The sequence below is a fragment of the Thamnophis elegans genome, chromosome 2, assembly GCF_009769535.1.
Source record: "Thamnophis elegans isolate rThaEle1 chromosome 2, rThaEle1.pri, whole genome shotgun sequence".
NCBI lineage: Eukaryota > Metazoa > Chordata > Lepidosauria > Squamata > Colubridae > Thamnophis > Thamnophis elegans.
In genome coordinates this window covers 25574181-25589838 of record NC_045542.1, presented here as the reverse complement: position 1 = coordinate 25589838, position 15658 = coordinate 25574181, and the positions used below count along the sequence as shown (strand labels likewise).

The following is a 15658-nucleotide window of genomic DNA, read 5'->3' as shown; positions in this document are numbered from 1 at the left end:
ATATAGTGCCATGAATTCTCGAAACACAAAATGAAACATCTGGATGACAACTAGGAACAGGATTCCGTGTTTTTAACCAGTAAGGCAAGTCTCAATGTAGTTTGCTTAGTGGATCAGGAGTACAATTACATAGAAGCTGTACTAAAGTTAAGACAAGGTGCTATCCATTCTGTGTCCCATCAACAAGAACAGGTGGGAATGGGATAACTAGTTCTTTTGCCATATTTATTTTCCTCTTTGCAACAAGACACAGAGAAGAGAATCACGGGGTCCAGGAATAGAGTTACACATTAATCAAATGATAATCACCGCTTTAGGGGTTTAGATACATGCCCCCTTCTTTAAGCAAGTAAGTGTGACTGATTTCAGTGGAGGTGTCCCTAAAAGCCAGTGGTTTTCATATGTATAAACACTGTAGTGGATGAAGAGGTAAGGATATTCTGTCAATAGTGATGCTAGTTACAATTTGCCAGATTTAAGAGGCAGATGACATCTTTGTTAGAGAGAAGTCATAGAGATTATAACGTAGCATACCCTTCTCCATGCCCTGCCCCACCCCGAAGCAGAGATGGCCGATTCACATTTGGCTGGTGGGAGATTCTATGTTAACCATATTATTAACTCCCACCCACCCCACCCCCGCAATCGGTACTAGAATTTTGAATACTGTGTTTAATGTTAGCAAAGTTTACTCAAACAATTTTTATATAAATGGGGCAGAAATAAAAGGCACCCACACCCCTTTTCCATATACTGTTACAGGAGGAATGGAATGAAGAAGTCGGAAGGAAGGAAGGAAGGAAGGAAGGAAGGAAGGAAGGAAGGAAGGAAGGAAGGAAGGAAGGAAGGAGAATCAAGAGTTTGATTCCATAAAGTGCCAACACTATATGATCCATTCACCTTTGTTTTGTCCTGTCCTAAACCTGAGGTGGAGAGTCTGAATATGATGCTCAGGCTACAGTCCTGTGTCTCCCCTAAGTGGCCTTTCCTGTGCAGACAAGTATAAAGTCAGACCATCCAGCAGCTCAGTTTTGTGCAGCAGCTCTCCAGGAATATCACAGGAAAAGCAACTTCTCCCAGCTGTCTGAGATCACTCTAAAAGTAGAACCTAGAATTTTCACCGAAGCAAACCATTGCCCTTGACACAGCCATTGATTTCCCTTGAAATTCAAAGCCATCTCCTAAACTACAGGCCTTGGGAGCAAAATTCAGATCCAGAAACAGAAATCTAAACCTGCCAGAGAATCACCCTTTTTCTTGGTGTTTGGGCATTTGTGGCCGTACTGCATGCAGGAGATGGATGAGGGCTCTAGCTAAGACAACTGTATCCTCCTCTCTGTCCTTCTCAGCAATCTCAATGGGACTGAACTGGCTGGGGAGTTCAGAAGTTCTGTACTTCCCAAATAAGTGTAGAACCCATGGCCCTGATGTTCCTAGCAGACTTAGTAACTATGGAACAGAGGACTCTGAAGAATAAGCAGCTGTTACAACGTAAAAAAGGCAGGATCAAGGAGGCCAGTTGTATGCATGGAGGGCTGCACCAAAGGCCCCAGAGAGCCCAATGTATCCCACTTCTACTTTCTGCATAAGGCACTGGATTGGTTGCAAGAACCATTGCAATCTCTGGCACAGTTTAATACAGGAACTTTATACAAAACATACTTTTGGCAAAACAAATGTTATATAGCTTCAGGTGTGTCTGATCTAAGATGCCTTTTGTGTAATTGACTAGGGCATCCCAGATGTTTAATAACTCCAATTATCTTCCTATCTTATGTGGGCAACATTATATTGGTGCAATCTGTTATGCAAATGCTCTTCTGTGAAGTTAAAAATATAGTTCATAAATGTCCATAAGACTAAGCCTAGTAAGTGATCCCTTCTAGATTAAGGTTTCAGAAGCAGAGAGAGCTTCATAATACTAGAGTGGAGACAACTTCATCTAAAGATCTATTCGGTGAATTAAAGACTCTGTATCAACTTTGCCAACTTTATAGTCTCCAAATAAATCAGCCATGTTGATGCAATCAAAAAGGGTAGTCCAACATGTCTGGATGGTACCAAGTTGAAGAAGACTCATCTAAGGAAGCATCTTTAGCCCTACTAATTTCCTAGCTGCAAAAAGTGCTGTAAACACTTAAGGAGTCATTTGGTTCTCTGAATTAAAAACAGTTGAAGAACCTAACCATTGTCAAGTGGCTTTATCCTAAACTGTTAATACCTCAAAATCTTTGGTCAGAGGTTATCAGGCAAGTTAAGAGAAGTTAAAGCAAGACTGGATTGTCTCAAAACATCCAGGCTGAAAACAACAAGCCTAGTTTCAAACATCAGCACAACAATTACTGCAAATGCGTGTTGAGTTAGAGATGGTTCCAACCTGGACAACCTTCAAGGAGCAGGTGTGGGGGAGAGAAACCAATTTTATCTCTTGGCTCACAAAATATTCATAAACAACTTAGTTCAAAATTCAGTGGCTATATTTGCATACATTGCTAAGTTTGGTTGGCCTTCATGTCAATTATGGTTTGTTTGTGGTTTAGTCAGCTGTATAACCTTATCCCTTAGTTTCTGGTTCCACATATTGTGAAAACCCAGAAATTGTTTACTTCAGTAACCAGGTTGAATCAATCCAGCCATGAGGTAATATTTATAGATAGGTTCTTCAGTGCAGGATCTCCTGAAACTATGAGGAATTCCATTTAAAAAAAGGCTTACTCTAAAGTAGTTCAGGGAATTCTGCCCATTTGATGATAGGAAATCATGTCATTTATCCTTCATCAATGAATAAAAAACAGTCCCCATCTCATTCATGAATTAAAATGACATGGGCAAATTCATCAAGAATAACCACCATGCATAACTTAACTTCTACTTATTCTGAAAGCTTCAATAAGCATAATAGGCAGTGCTACGTTTTGTTTGGTCCACCAAGTATAAAAAAACAACAACTGAGCAGAACATGCCACATACAAATAGGAAGCAAATTTTCATTCTTTGGAAAAAATAGCAAGAGTTTCTAAAAAACAAACAAACTGAGATAGCCTGTAACCTACCCAGGATTTTTCTTGAGATCCCCAAGGGTTGGCTAGCCACTATCCGTTCCCTGCTGTATCAAACACAGTTACCTTTGTGCAGTTGAGACATGAGACTTTGGTCTTATTTTTTTTCCCTTTGGAAGAAAGGTTCCAGTGGTTTTCCAAGGCCACCAAGGCCTAGCTTTCAAACTCTCACAGCCTGTTCTAAGAAAACCACGCAATTGCAGAAGACTGCTCCTGAACAATAACAACAACAACAAAGCTTTTCCACAAGACCTGATCAGTATACAAAGGCCTACTACCAGAGACTGATCCCCCCCCCCCCCTGCAATACATCAGGGCCTAGCAACGATAGTGCTTATTGTCTCCATCCATTAAAGACAAGTTGAATGGTCAAAGTGCAATTCTGGTTTGGATGCTTGAGGCTTGAGGCGCTAGAGGAGGGTGCCGGCCTCCTGCTGCCTAGGCCCTTCTCAAAAGCCAGAACAGTCTCATCTGTCCAAGTTGACTTAGTGATGGGCTGCAGGAGCGAGGGACCGGTTGGAAGGAACACGTTATGTACAGATTAAAAAAAATACATCTTTAAATTATAAAAGAGTAAGAATAATACTGTTGCGGGAAGGCACTTTTTTAAATGTCCCTTGGATCCTTCAGTTGAAAGTCTTTGAAAGAACGGAAGTTGCTTCTTTGGCAAAAAAGAACAAGGTCGGGGCCACCGGAGTGCAGCATTCGCCAGTTGGAAAGGCAGGGCATGTAAGAATCTACAGGAGGAAGGAAAACGTTGTCAGAAAGGAAGCAGGGTATCCCCAGGGAGCCCACAAACGAGGGATAGCTAGGGATGCTGTTAAGATATTTAAATTTAGTAGCTGGAACAATGGGGTTGTACAATCAGCCAGATATATTATACAGTTAGAGTTGATTGATTGGAGAGTGCTGGCTCCTGCGTGAGGCAATCTGCGCTGTGTTTGGTTGCTGTGGGTTGGAGGGGGAGTTTCCTTCCCCCCCCCCAACCGCCTTTTTTCTTCTCTGTGCTCTGTGATTTACCTCGTGATGCTCCTGTTTGCCTGACTATCTTGTTTGATGTATATGTATTTAGATGTAAGAATATATTTATTTATATAAAACTACAGGTTCGTGTCAGCGTGACTTCCATTTGGGCACCTGCTGCACCCTGACAGATGCTCTGAAATTAGTTCATTTTGCTGCCAGATGAGGTGGAAGAAGGCAGATGACAAAGCCACTATTTGTGTCCCTGGAAGACTTTTCACAACCCATCAAGGCTACACCCTTCTAGCCCCTAATGAAGCATTTTGCTTTATGTTTACCCCTTAGAGGTGCTTTCCTTTTGTCTAAAGCAGGACTTCCACCTTCCTCCAGCAGAAAGAGTTGGTGGTTAGCAAAACATCAGTTGGGGATAAACAACTGCCAAGGCTACTTATTCACTTTGGTGCCCAAGTGCAAATCTTTGGTTGTTGGTACCCCATGTAGGCAGCAAAGCCAAAATTAGGCTCCAGGATTCCAGAGAGCTGTTTTTTTCTTACTCACTCCTGTAGATGAAATGAGGGGGAACTAGAGGCAAATGGTTCTTGCTGCTATGGAGACAATTAGAACAAAAATTCTTAGACAATTCTTTAAAGAAAGAGCAAGGCAACAGGAAAGAGAAGGGAAGCTATTTTATAAATCCATGCAAGACAATTTAGGAGCATATAAAGATTGGAAAAATACTGCCCATTTAGCCTTATGGGAGCCCTGGTGGCACAGTGCTTAGAATGCGTATTGCAGGTAAACTCTACCCTGAACTTGGAGTTCGACCCTGACCGGTTCAAGGTTGACTCAGCCGTCCATCCTCCCGAGGTCGGTAAAATGCGGACCCAGATTGTTTGGGGGGGGGGGGTAATAAAGCACTATGAAATGTAAGTGCTACTGCTATTGCTACTTGCTGGATTGTGACAATCTGAAAAGTGCCTGAAAAGTCACTCAGAATTATCTCCCCTCCTGCAGCAGACACTGAAGTAGAAAGAGGCCCATTTGCACAAGGACAGCTCCTAAACTATGTGGCTAAATCTGAAAATCAGATTTTCCTAGCAGTTCATAGAAATGACATTGCATGCTGTTTAGTAGAAATGCAAACCAAGTTCACTAGCCCAGGCTATCATCTCAAAGTGAGGAAGGCCTTTCCAATCAGCTACAACCGGAAATCCTTTAAAGAACTCTATTTCCCACTTTTGAATGAAAATCTAGCATGCCTAACTTTCTGCTTTGAGCCCACTTTGAATAGCCTGTCCTTTTATGGAAAAAGACAAAGTTCTGAAGAGGTTCCTTCCGAAACATTTTTCTGCTTCTTTTGACTCAAAAACAGGCTTGGCCAAATGATGACTGAGCAGGTGGTCTGGAAAATCTAAGGATACTTTAACTACTCTTTAAGTCATCAGCCAGGGCATCCATCTTTCCAGTTTCTGCTCCTCTTTCTCCAAAAAACATGTACTTGGATTACAATTCATTTCTCAATTTCCGGGAGTGAACTGCCCTGACTCAAAGGACATCATTTAGACATGGCTAAAATGGCTTTCCTTCTCTCTTTCCCATTCAAGACAACCTTGGGAATTGGTGATTGAAAAGGGAAAGAAATTTTATCTCTCCTCCAATAACGGATTGGATTTGGGTATTTCTCCATTTTTGTGGTGGATGTCAAAAACCAGAGCTTTTCATCCCTTCTCTGCCATCTGGTTCACTTTGAACGAATCTGTTCCTTCGGATAGCACTTAATTATACAGTTGTATCAAGAAGAAATATGAGATTAACTGTGGCATCCTTGGTGTTCTCTGAGCTTGGTGAGTGATAGGAGTTTAAGCCTAATTAAACCTAATATCAGATTATCACAATCCAGCAAATAGCAATACAATAGCAATAGCACTTAGACTTACCCAAGTAATTCTCAACTCACAACAGTTTGTTTAGTGCTTGTTCAAAGTTACAAAGGCACTGAAAAATGCCTTTGACTTTAGACTTATGACCATTTTTCACAGTTATGGCCTTTGCAGCATTCCCGTGACTATCTGATCAAAATTCAGATGCTTGGCAGCTGGATCATATTAATGACCATTGCTGTGTTTCAAGGTCCTGTGATCACTTTTTGTGACCTCCTGATAACCTTTCAGTGGGAGAGCTAGATTCACTTTACAACCGGCTTACTTCATGTTGTGACCCATTTAACAACTGGGGCACAAAAAGTCATAAAATAGAGCAAAACTCACTTCATAAAATGTCTTACTTAACAACATAAATTTTGTACTCAATTGTGTTTGTAAGTCAAGAATTACCTGTATATCGACCCATAGTGCTTTATAGCACTCTCTGGGTGGTTTACAATTTCTGCATCGTACAGGAATAGCAGCATCATGGACTCAGCCAAAGGCCAGTTTCCCAATGGTAAAACTAAAAACTTGAAAGTCACAGCCAATGCTCCAACTTAGTCCCCAAAGACACTCTTTTTTTTCACCCCAGGATGTTTAGGTGAGTACTTAAAACATACAGATCCCACATCTATGGCCTAAACTGATACAGTCTAACTTTAGCAAAACAATGTGCCCCTTTGGCCTCCAGCAGAATCTGATTTTGGGGACAGGATTGTGATGGGTTTTCTTAATTATCCACGTAGCAGATAGCATTGCCATCCCAATTAGTGTTTCAGCAGCATCAATGAACCCGCTGTCCAACCCCAACCCCAACCCCTCCTAAATCAAGGGTGGATTTAGTAAGCTAGTATACTGTATTAGTGTGATACGGTGATTCTGGGAACAGAGGACAGACTGAAACATGCAATCAGGAGAGGATATCTGTGATAATTTTGTCATGCCAACCATGCAGGGATAAGAATATCAGGTTGAATCAATGCAGGGATTCTCAACAGTGAAGGGCAAAGGGGCATCAACATTTTTTAGGAGGGCTCAGTGGTTCTTTTTAAAGTTGTTATTTAGCACTTTCTTTCAAAAATACCAGAAAGATAGCAGGGGAGTGGGGAAATCTTTAAATGAGTATTTATGAAAAAAAAATGCTCTGGTCTGAGCCAATGCCTAAGGGGAAATGGAATGTTTTTTCAGAAGGGATTTTGTGGGGGAGGTTTAAGGGATTCTGGCAAGGCCATTATGTAGGGAGATGGTCAAGCCAACCCTGCCGAAGCCCCTCCCCATCGCTTTTGTTCAACCTCTGACATCGAAGGCAGAATATCAGCTGCTGTTGGGATTTCTAAGCAACGCTGCCAATTCAACAGGGCGATTCTGTCCCTGCACAGGGGTGGGGTGGGGGGTGGGGAGCAGGAGTCGATCAAGGGGAAGGAGTTGAGAAGCCCTGAGCTCATGGGAGAAGGTGGGAAGGCATGCAAGAAGGAATTCTCAGGGTCTGTGGCAGAGAAGGAGTTGCATGCAGAAGAGATGGCAACTGACGTTCCAGGCTCGGTACCTTTGATGGGGGAGGTGAGTGGAGCTAACAGTTGGGCTCCTCGTGGTGAGACGGCTCGCAGAAAAAGCGAGAGCCCCTCTTCGCCGTACGGGCGGTGAAGGGGACACTCTTCAATACTGTGGGATGGGAAGGGATGGATGGACAGAGACACAGAGACATGAGATTGTTCAATATGCAGTGCACCACTTAAGCTAAAACTGGCTGTAATGGCACTCCAAAGATATGCACCATGGTCCTTAAGGCCAACAACAACAATGCACCCAATGCCGGAAAGCTGGCATTTCTGTTCTTGGCAGGGCAAGCGACCCAAAGCCAAGACTCCATCACATCAGAACCTGCTTGGAAGAAATCCTCTGCACAGGAAAATTGGATCATTTCACTAGCCCTTTGATTCCCAGTGAAGAGAGGGGAAAAAAGCAACTTGTTCTCTCTGCCCTGTTTTCCCCCCTGCCCTAAAAAGCAGGATTATGGATACTCAAAGCATGAAAAGAAAGGCTGAGTTTAACACCTTTCAGCTGTGTGGTTAGGAGATATTCAGTTCACACCATTTCATTCTCATTGTCTTTCTCTCTCTCTCTCTCTCTCTCTCTCTCTCTCTCTCACACACACACACACACACACACACACACACACACACACACAGACACAGACACACACACACACACACACACACACGGATTACACACATCCAGGATAGGAGAGGGAGACCTTGACAATCAGGGCAGCACCTTCCTTACCCCTACTCCTGGTTTGAGAAGACTCCAAATCAGACTTTCTGAGGAGCAGCTACAATTACTAGCCAGAGCTGGGTGACAGCTGTTTGGTAGTTCTTAGATCAATCAGAGTCTTCTCAAAACACGGGCTCATTATCTCAAGGCCTAAAATTTTAGTGATGTGGAAGCAGCATAATAAGGTGGGTGGTAAGAAGAGAGAGCTGTGGGCACCATGGGAACATCGGAAGGCAGGCCTTTAAGGTCACAGGCTGCCAGGGATTGACAACTGATCAGGCCTTCTAGACCTCAGGTGCAAAAATCCAGCACCCACTAGATGTCAGGAATTTTGTATCTGTTTAATGGTTGGGCATATTTCTGTAGCCCAGACATAGTTGATTCATGGTGGGACATCAACTGATCTCCAAAGAGTAACAAAAAGTGCCAAAGGAAGCAAAATTCCTGGAACTTTACTGAAAATTTAAGCAAGGGAAGCAGTTTTGTCAGTCAGGACACGGAAAACTGCATGAGCAAAAATTATCTTGCCTATGAAATAGTTGTTACAGAAGCCTCAGTTATGGTTTTACTGCTCTCTTGGGCTTTTTGATATGATTCAATAACGCTCCAGTCCAAGATGGGTGCTTTCTGAAATACATCTTAAAACAATGTCATCCCCTATTAGTCTGGGAACGGCATGATTTTGAAGCCTGATTCCCTGTGAAAGGGGGTAATGAGGATCAGAAAGGCCTGGGCTAAGGCTAGGAGGACCAAATACCCAAATACATTGCAAGTAGCAGATCTCCTTTTCCCTTTTTTGGCATCACGGTAAAGTTTTCTCTGGAAGAACATGAAAGCTTAGCTAAGGAAATTAAAATGGTGGAGTTACCTGTAATAATATCCTCAATGGTCCCATCTTTCCCTTCATAAACAGGCCGGTGGTCTTTGGCTTGGCGCCGCCTCAGCTCAGCAATTAACTCTTGCTGCTGCCATTTGTTCCGCTGAAAAGACAACTGGGGATGGTCAAGGAGGAAAAAAGCAAAAGACACTGCCCAGCCCCACCACCACACATCCTGCTCTGTGACCGATCCAAAAGAAGGCTGAGAAATCCAAATTGGGGTTTAATCACAGGTCCACGCCGCCTGGTTTCCTTCCATTCACAATACAATACAAAACTAAGCACAGTACACAAAATTGTCTGTTACAAAGCCTTAACTGTCCACAACTTCTTCAGCTTCCACCTCAATAATATTTGGGCAAACAATCGATACAAACTCAGAGTAAACCGTTCCAAACTCGATTGCAGAAAATTCAGCAACAGAGTGGTCAATGTCTGGAATGCTCTCCCTGACTCTGTTGTTACATCATCTAACCCCCACAGCTTCAACCTTACACTATCTACCGTGGACCTCACCCCATTCCTAAGAGGTCCGTAAAGGGGGCGTGCATATGCACACCAGCGTGACTTACCGTCCCTGTCCTACTGTCCCCATTTATTTGTATTCATTTCTTTCATTCATGTCCATGTTTATATTTATACCTGCTATCTTGCACATGTTTGACAAACTAAATAAATACAAATACAAAATACAATGCACTACATGAGTCAGACTGACATCATCTGTGGCAATGGCAAATACACACGAACATTAGCCTAAGACTCTGCTTGAGCACAAGACATTCTATCACCAAGGAAGCTTCATATCTGCCCCTAGAGTCAGAAAGGTCAAGGATTTCCCTGGGAACAGATTTGTAGATAAGTAGGCAGCCCAGACTGAAATATCTATATTTGTGATTATTTCTACCCTAACATTGATAGGAAACCATGGGAAAGCTAGCATCTCTTTAACGAGGAATCAATGAACATGTCAGAATACAGAGAAGCAGAGACCTAACAGGATGCCCATTCTAGTGCCTTTTCTGGTGAAGCATCCCATGCTTTGTTAGATGCCCTTCCATTCTCTAATGAGATACCATCCAAATGTAGCAGCTAATACTCTAATGATATAATAAAATATATTACAAGCAAGTTGAAGCCCTACCAATGCCCTTAAGACATAATGATGAAACAGTCCTCCGGCGACTTGACACACACAAACACACACACAGTGGCTTCTCAAATTGTTGCCAATCATACATACTTGCTGCCCTGCGTAGAAAATCTCCTACCTTCTCTAGCCTCTTAGCTTCTTGGGCCAATGCCTGCTCCCTTTGGGCTTGTTCCTGCTTCTTGCGCAGTTCATTCTCTTGCTCTGCATCCTGAAAGAGAAAGAACAGTGCAACAGTAGGGCAGAGAAGCCCTGGTCAATGGCCAGGAAGGGGGAGTGGATGTAAAGATGGATTCTGGCCAGGACTGATGGCAGCTGTAATTCAACACATGAAGATGCCTGGTTGAATAAAGCTAAGGAAATTCATGGGCAGACATTTCGCTTGTTTTTTTGTTGGAAAGCTCAGAAGACCTAATGTCTTCTTTTTTCTATTCCTTAATAAAGAAATTCTTCTCATAATTTAGCTTCAATCTATTTCCCCATTAACGTAGGCTTTTTAAAATGAATCGCTGACCCCATTTCTGGCAAATGCAGATTATCTAGTGCATTTGGGATGAAGCAAGAAAGAACTTGCCGTAATAAATGTATGAATGAATTTTGAAAGGGCAGGTGCCTCCCTTAAGGGACTCAGCTTGCGGCAAGGCCTATATAAATACATCAGGCCCCAATTCTCTCTTCCACTGGGAACCCTGCTCAGAGAAACAACTGTGAACAGCTCAAGCTGGGATATTAATACCACCAACGCAGGTAGTCCTCTACTTATGACTGTCACTTAGCGGCTGTTTGCAGTTACAACGGACCTACCTAGGGGCTACTTACAACCTGGATTCGAAGTTTTAATGATTGCTCCTCCCCTGATCATGTAACCAAATTTTAGATGCTCAGCAACTGGGCTGCCTTTACGCTGCTTGCAATGTTCCACGTCATGTGACCACATTTTACAACAGTTTTGCTGAAAACAGAAATTTACTTCCAGTTTTCTGCAACCACAGCGAACCAAGGGTTTATGCGACAACCATGCGGTTTGCTTAACGACTGTGGTGGCTGCTTTACAACTGCCGCAAAAAAAGGTTGTAAAATCAGTTCGGTCATGTGACCGACTAAATTTTATGACTGCCATGACTTATAATCATGATGGGCAGGCTCTATTACTGTTATAAGCAGGGGTGGGCTTCAAAAAGTTTAGCAAGGGGTTCTCTGCCTGGGTGCTGGGTGGGCGTGGCCTAGCCAGCCTCCTGTACCATGGCGGCGAGGGGGGGGGGCGTTTTTGCTCTCCCCAAGCTCCAGAGTTTTCCTTGACTCTCCGGGATGGTGAAAATGGCCCACCCAGGCTCTGGAGGCCCTCTGGAGGCCAGAAACAGGCCCATCCTGAACTTTCAGTAGGCCCGTTTTTCACTCTCCCTGAGCCTCCCCATGTGCCCTGCACTTACCTGCATCCAAAATGAGCCGCGTGGAGACTCTTGGGAGGGGTGGGGTGCCAGCCAGGAGTGGGATTTGGGGAGGGGTTCTCCAAATTGCACAGAATCTTAGCTAGAGGTTCTCCCGAACCCCTGAGAGCAGCAGCCCACCCCTGGCGTTATAAGCCAAGGACTACCCATACTTTGAAACCCACTGATGTAAAAGAGTAGTTCTATGCTTCTGCTAACCATAAAGACACCAGGTTATTGCACTCCCTAATTATAAGTGCTTTTTCACTTAAAGAAACCGTCTTTTTCTCTCTCTCTCTCTATTTGGTTGTTTCCCTGCCAGCTGGCCTATCATCCTCTTCCTCTTTCTGGGCTGTGCTTGTCAGCTCTGATCCTAGATCTGTGATGGCTTCTTCCAACAGTGGGGAAAAAAGTCTGTAATTAAGGGAGATGATGGTTGTTCTGGAAGATGCTCTGGGGAGGCTAACTTTTTGGAAAGCCGCTTGGCTGAGATGAGTGGCCTGGCACAGGAGATCTTCATTCAGCGGAAAGGGAGTAGTAGCTAGCCCACACAGGAAGAAAATTCTAATTCCCTTATTCACCGGCCATGCCTAGTCCCAGCCAAAGCTGCTTTCTCTTGGACCGCATCCAGCAGAGCTTAGTGGCAGATATTTACAACTGGGCTCCCAAATTCATGCAAGATCAAGCATGCTGTTCTGTTGCTTCTAAAGTAGCCAGCTAGAACTGTGTTTGGCAACTAAGGCAGTGTTTCTCAACCTTGGCGACTTTAAGTCCTTTGGACTTCAACTTCCAGAATTCCTCAGCCACAGCTGGCTGAGGAATTCTGGAAGTTGAAGTCCAAAGGACTTAAAGTCGCCAAGGTTGAGAAACACTGAACTAAGGTTAAAAAATACTGATCTCGAATCTCCACTTCCCAACCCTCACCTTGTAGGATCTGATGAAACGTGCAAAGACTGGGAAGAAAACCGAGGGCGGTGTCGTCTTGGGGCTCTCGCCAAAATAGCGCACGACCGTGTTGTAGGCTTCCTGTCACAAAAGATAAGCAAGGTGAACGAAACAGTAGCTTCTGCAGCCTTCAGGATTGCTGTAGGGAGGGAAGGCTACCAAAGCTTAACTGCCAGTACTTTTAAGCTTGAGTGTAGAAACAACCGTCTTTGCATTAAGCACTGCAAACCCAGAAATCCAATCTCCACCACATAATAGAGTTTTCCAACAGCTGTAAAGAAAAGGCATCCATTTCTCCACACAATCTGACTTTCTGCACAAGAATATGAGCAGGAGCAAGCACTCTCTGACGTCAATCACACATCTCTGCTGTTGAATAAATATGGATTAGTCAAATCTGGCACTAAATGTATCTGCACAATCACACATAGCAGGACGTTCATACAGGGTCCAGGGTGCACTCAGTATATGGAGTTCATATACCAGCTTCATGCACTTGAATGCTTCAGCAGCAGAGAGGAGCAAAGTTTTGGTTGCAAGCTTTTCACCATTAATCCTTGTCAGGGATGGGATTTAACCGGTTCTCACTGGTTCGGGCGAACCGGATGTTAGTTTTGCATCCGGTTCACCAAACCAATTGTTGCAAGAACCGGCTGGCCCCGTCCACCCAGCCCTGCCTCTCCCAGGAGTCTACATGTGGCCCATTCATCATGCTAGGCAAGTGCACGGCCGGGCGGAGGTTCTGGGAGGGTGAAAAACAGGCCTCCCGGAGGTCTAGAAATGGGCCCCGAGGGGGCTGTTTTTGCCTCCTGGAGACTTGGGGAAAGCCTCCAGAGCCTGGGGAGGGTGAAAAATGGGCCTACTGGAAGTACCAGAAGTCTAAAAACGGGCCTGTTTCCGGCCTCCGGAGCCCAGGGGAGGCCATTTTTGCCCTCCCAGAGGCTAGAGGAAAGCCTCTGGAGCCTGGAGAGGGGGAAAACACCTTCCCCCTATGGTGCAGGAGGACGAGTAGGCTACACCACCATGCCCATGCCCACCCAGAAACTGGGCAGAAAACCAGTTGCTAACATTTTTCAATCCCATCCCTTAGCCTTGTCATTCAATTGCACCTCCACTCACCTCCGCTGTCTTAGCATCTTTCTGGAGTCGGTCCAACTTCCCCTCGTTGGCAATCAAGAAGTTACGCAGGATACTGTGTTCGTGCAAACTGCATTCCCGCCGAATCAGCTCCATTCCACGCCCCAGTTCCTTCACATCCAGCAGCACATTCTCCAGGGATACTGCAGAGTAAGGGAAGTCACCAGTTGGGTCTCGGGACAATTTGGGTTAAAGAATTTTAAAGGAGTTTATAGGCTCACAGGGGGCTAGGAACGCATTTGGGTTTCAGTGCCGGAATCGGGTAGAAGGTGTATCAGGATCTAGAGGCAGATCTTTGGGAAAATAAAATAATACCCCTCCATCCTCAGCCTAGATTTGATGGACCTACATAATGTTTTGAATAACTTAGTGCAACATTCGAGCACAAGGTCAATTGTGTTCTGATACTGGGGGAAAAAATTCTAGGATTGAAATGTGCTCAGAGGTACCTGGTACTCGTAGGTACGAGTCATGCCTTTTGCATTTAATTCTGGTTGATGACTCCCAGAGTTATGTTTAAGCTGCTCTGTTGTAGGCAGCTAATAAATTATTTCACAAAGCCACAAGTCAACATAATTTGGGAAAACTGTCTTTTAAGTATTTGGCTTAATCCTTTAGCTCTTCTTGCTTCACTCCTTGATAATATCATTTCTTGTCCTCACCTCTTCCCATCTCCCCCTCCCACACTCAATATTCAATCTTCTCAAGATTTTCCCAAATTATGTTGACTTGTGGCTTTGTGAAATGGAATCCAGTTCTTGAGCTAGGATACTCAGCAAAGAATCCTGTCCATCAACAAATGGACACACGCTAATTAAAAACAAGTGGTGGATTCTGTATACAATCTGTTCCCCAATCATTTCTCATTCCAGCCTATATAAACACGGCCTTTCTCACCCTGATGCCTTCAAATCTACATTTCCCAGAACTCCCAGTTGGGGCACTGAGGCTTTCATGCAACCACACGCATGTGAAGACATGAATGTGTCCATGTGCGGACATGTGTGTGCATGCACGGCAGAGACCCGAAGACTAGCTGGCCAGTGGGAGGTGGGGCATCCCAACACTGGCAGAACAGCAAGAGGTAAAATCATTTTCTTTCGTGAGTTTCTGTTTCGTCGTTTGCAGGGAAACAGAAGCTCACAAAAGAAACACCACAGAGATCTGAACTGGGGCAATGGCGTATGTGCCACCTCTTGTACACATGTCACCTCTTGTGCATGTGCCATAGGTTCACCATCACGGGCCTAGCAGGTCAATCAGCTGTCTGGTGGCCAGCAATGAGCTATGGCCATGGAGCTGAGTTGGTTGTTATACATTTATCAACATGCCACTAGTTATAAACCATCAGAGACATCAAGTAAAAAGATTGAGAAGTTAAACTTTGGATGCCTCCTGAAATGAGCTGGTTCAGAAAACATGATTAACTTGGACACTGAAAGATCAAGCACATTGTGTGAATCAGAAGCCTATGTTTTCAGAGCAGAGTCAGGAACCTGGTTAGTTTTAAGCCACCACTTATCCCAGATAATTTATGTTAGGCAAACTCAGAAGAGAAGACCTAAACACTTTCCTTTCAGTCTCTTGCATAGCAGCCCTGCACAAGAGGCAGCCGTTCTCTTGTCAGTCTGCTACTCTCTCCTCCAAATTGCATCTCTTCTGTTCCAATTGTATCAGCTGTACAAAGGCATCTCCAACCCCACCAAAATTATTTACGATATCAGTTTCCTAGAGCTGCAAAAGAACAGCAACAGCTAATGAACGAAGTCTGGGACAGTGGCTAAGAAGGCAGCTGCTTTTATCATTGTGGCAGCTTCAGATTACTTTGAACGCCGCTGCATCACTCGATAAGCCATTTATGCAGGAGGAGGGGCAGACTGTGCCTGTGTCAATTGGATCAT

General features: G+C 44.2%; 1 protein-coding gene across 3 annotated transcripts in view; it reads right to left on the bottom strand.

Moving 5' to 3' along the window:
- Positions 1 to 234: 234 nt before the first annotated feature.
- The window catches only part of FMNL3 (formin like 3), a 112261-nt gene continuing 96837 nt past the window's right edge, over positions 235 to 15658 (bottom strand). For 2 of the 3 annotated variants that reach the window (XM_032209396.1, XM_032209398.1), the window contains 5 exons: positions 13740 to 13900; positions 12600 to 12701; positions 10370 to 10459; positions 9090 to 9201; positions 235 to 3796 (listed from right to left, as the gene is read on the bottom strand). In XM_032209396.1, coding sequence (XP_032065287.1) covers positions 3666 to 3796; positions 9090 to 9201; positions 10370 to 10459; positions 12600 to 12701; positions 13740 to 13900 — 596 coding nt within the window. In that variant the 3' untranslated portion in view covers positions 235 to 3665. Of the gene's footprint in view, positions 3797 to 7493; positions 7610 to 9089; positions 9202 to 10369; positions 10460 to 12599; positions 12702 to 13739; positions 13901 to 15658 lie in introns of all 3 variants that reach the window. The other variant, XM_032209397.1, reaches the window with a different exon arrangement.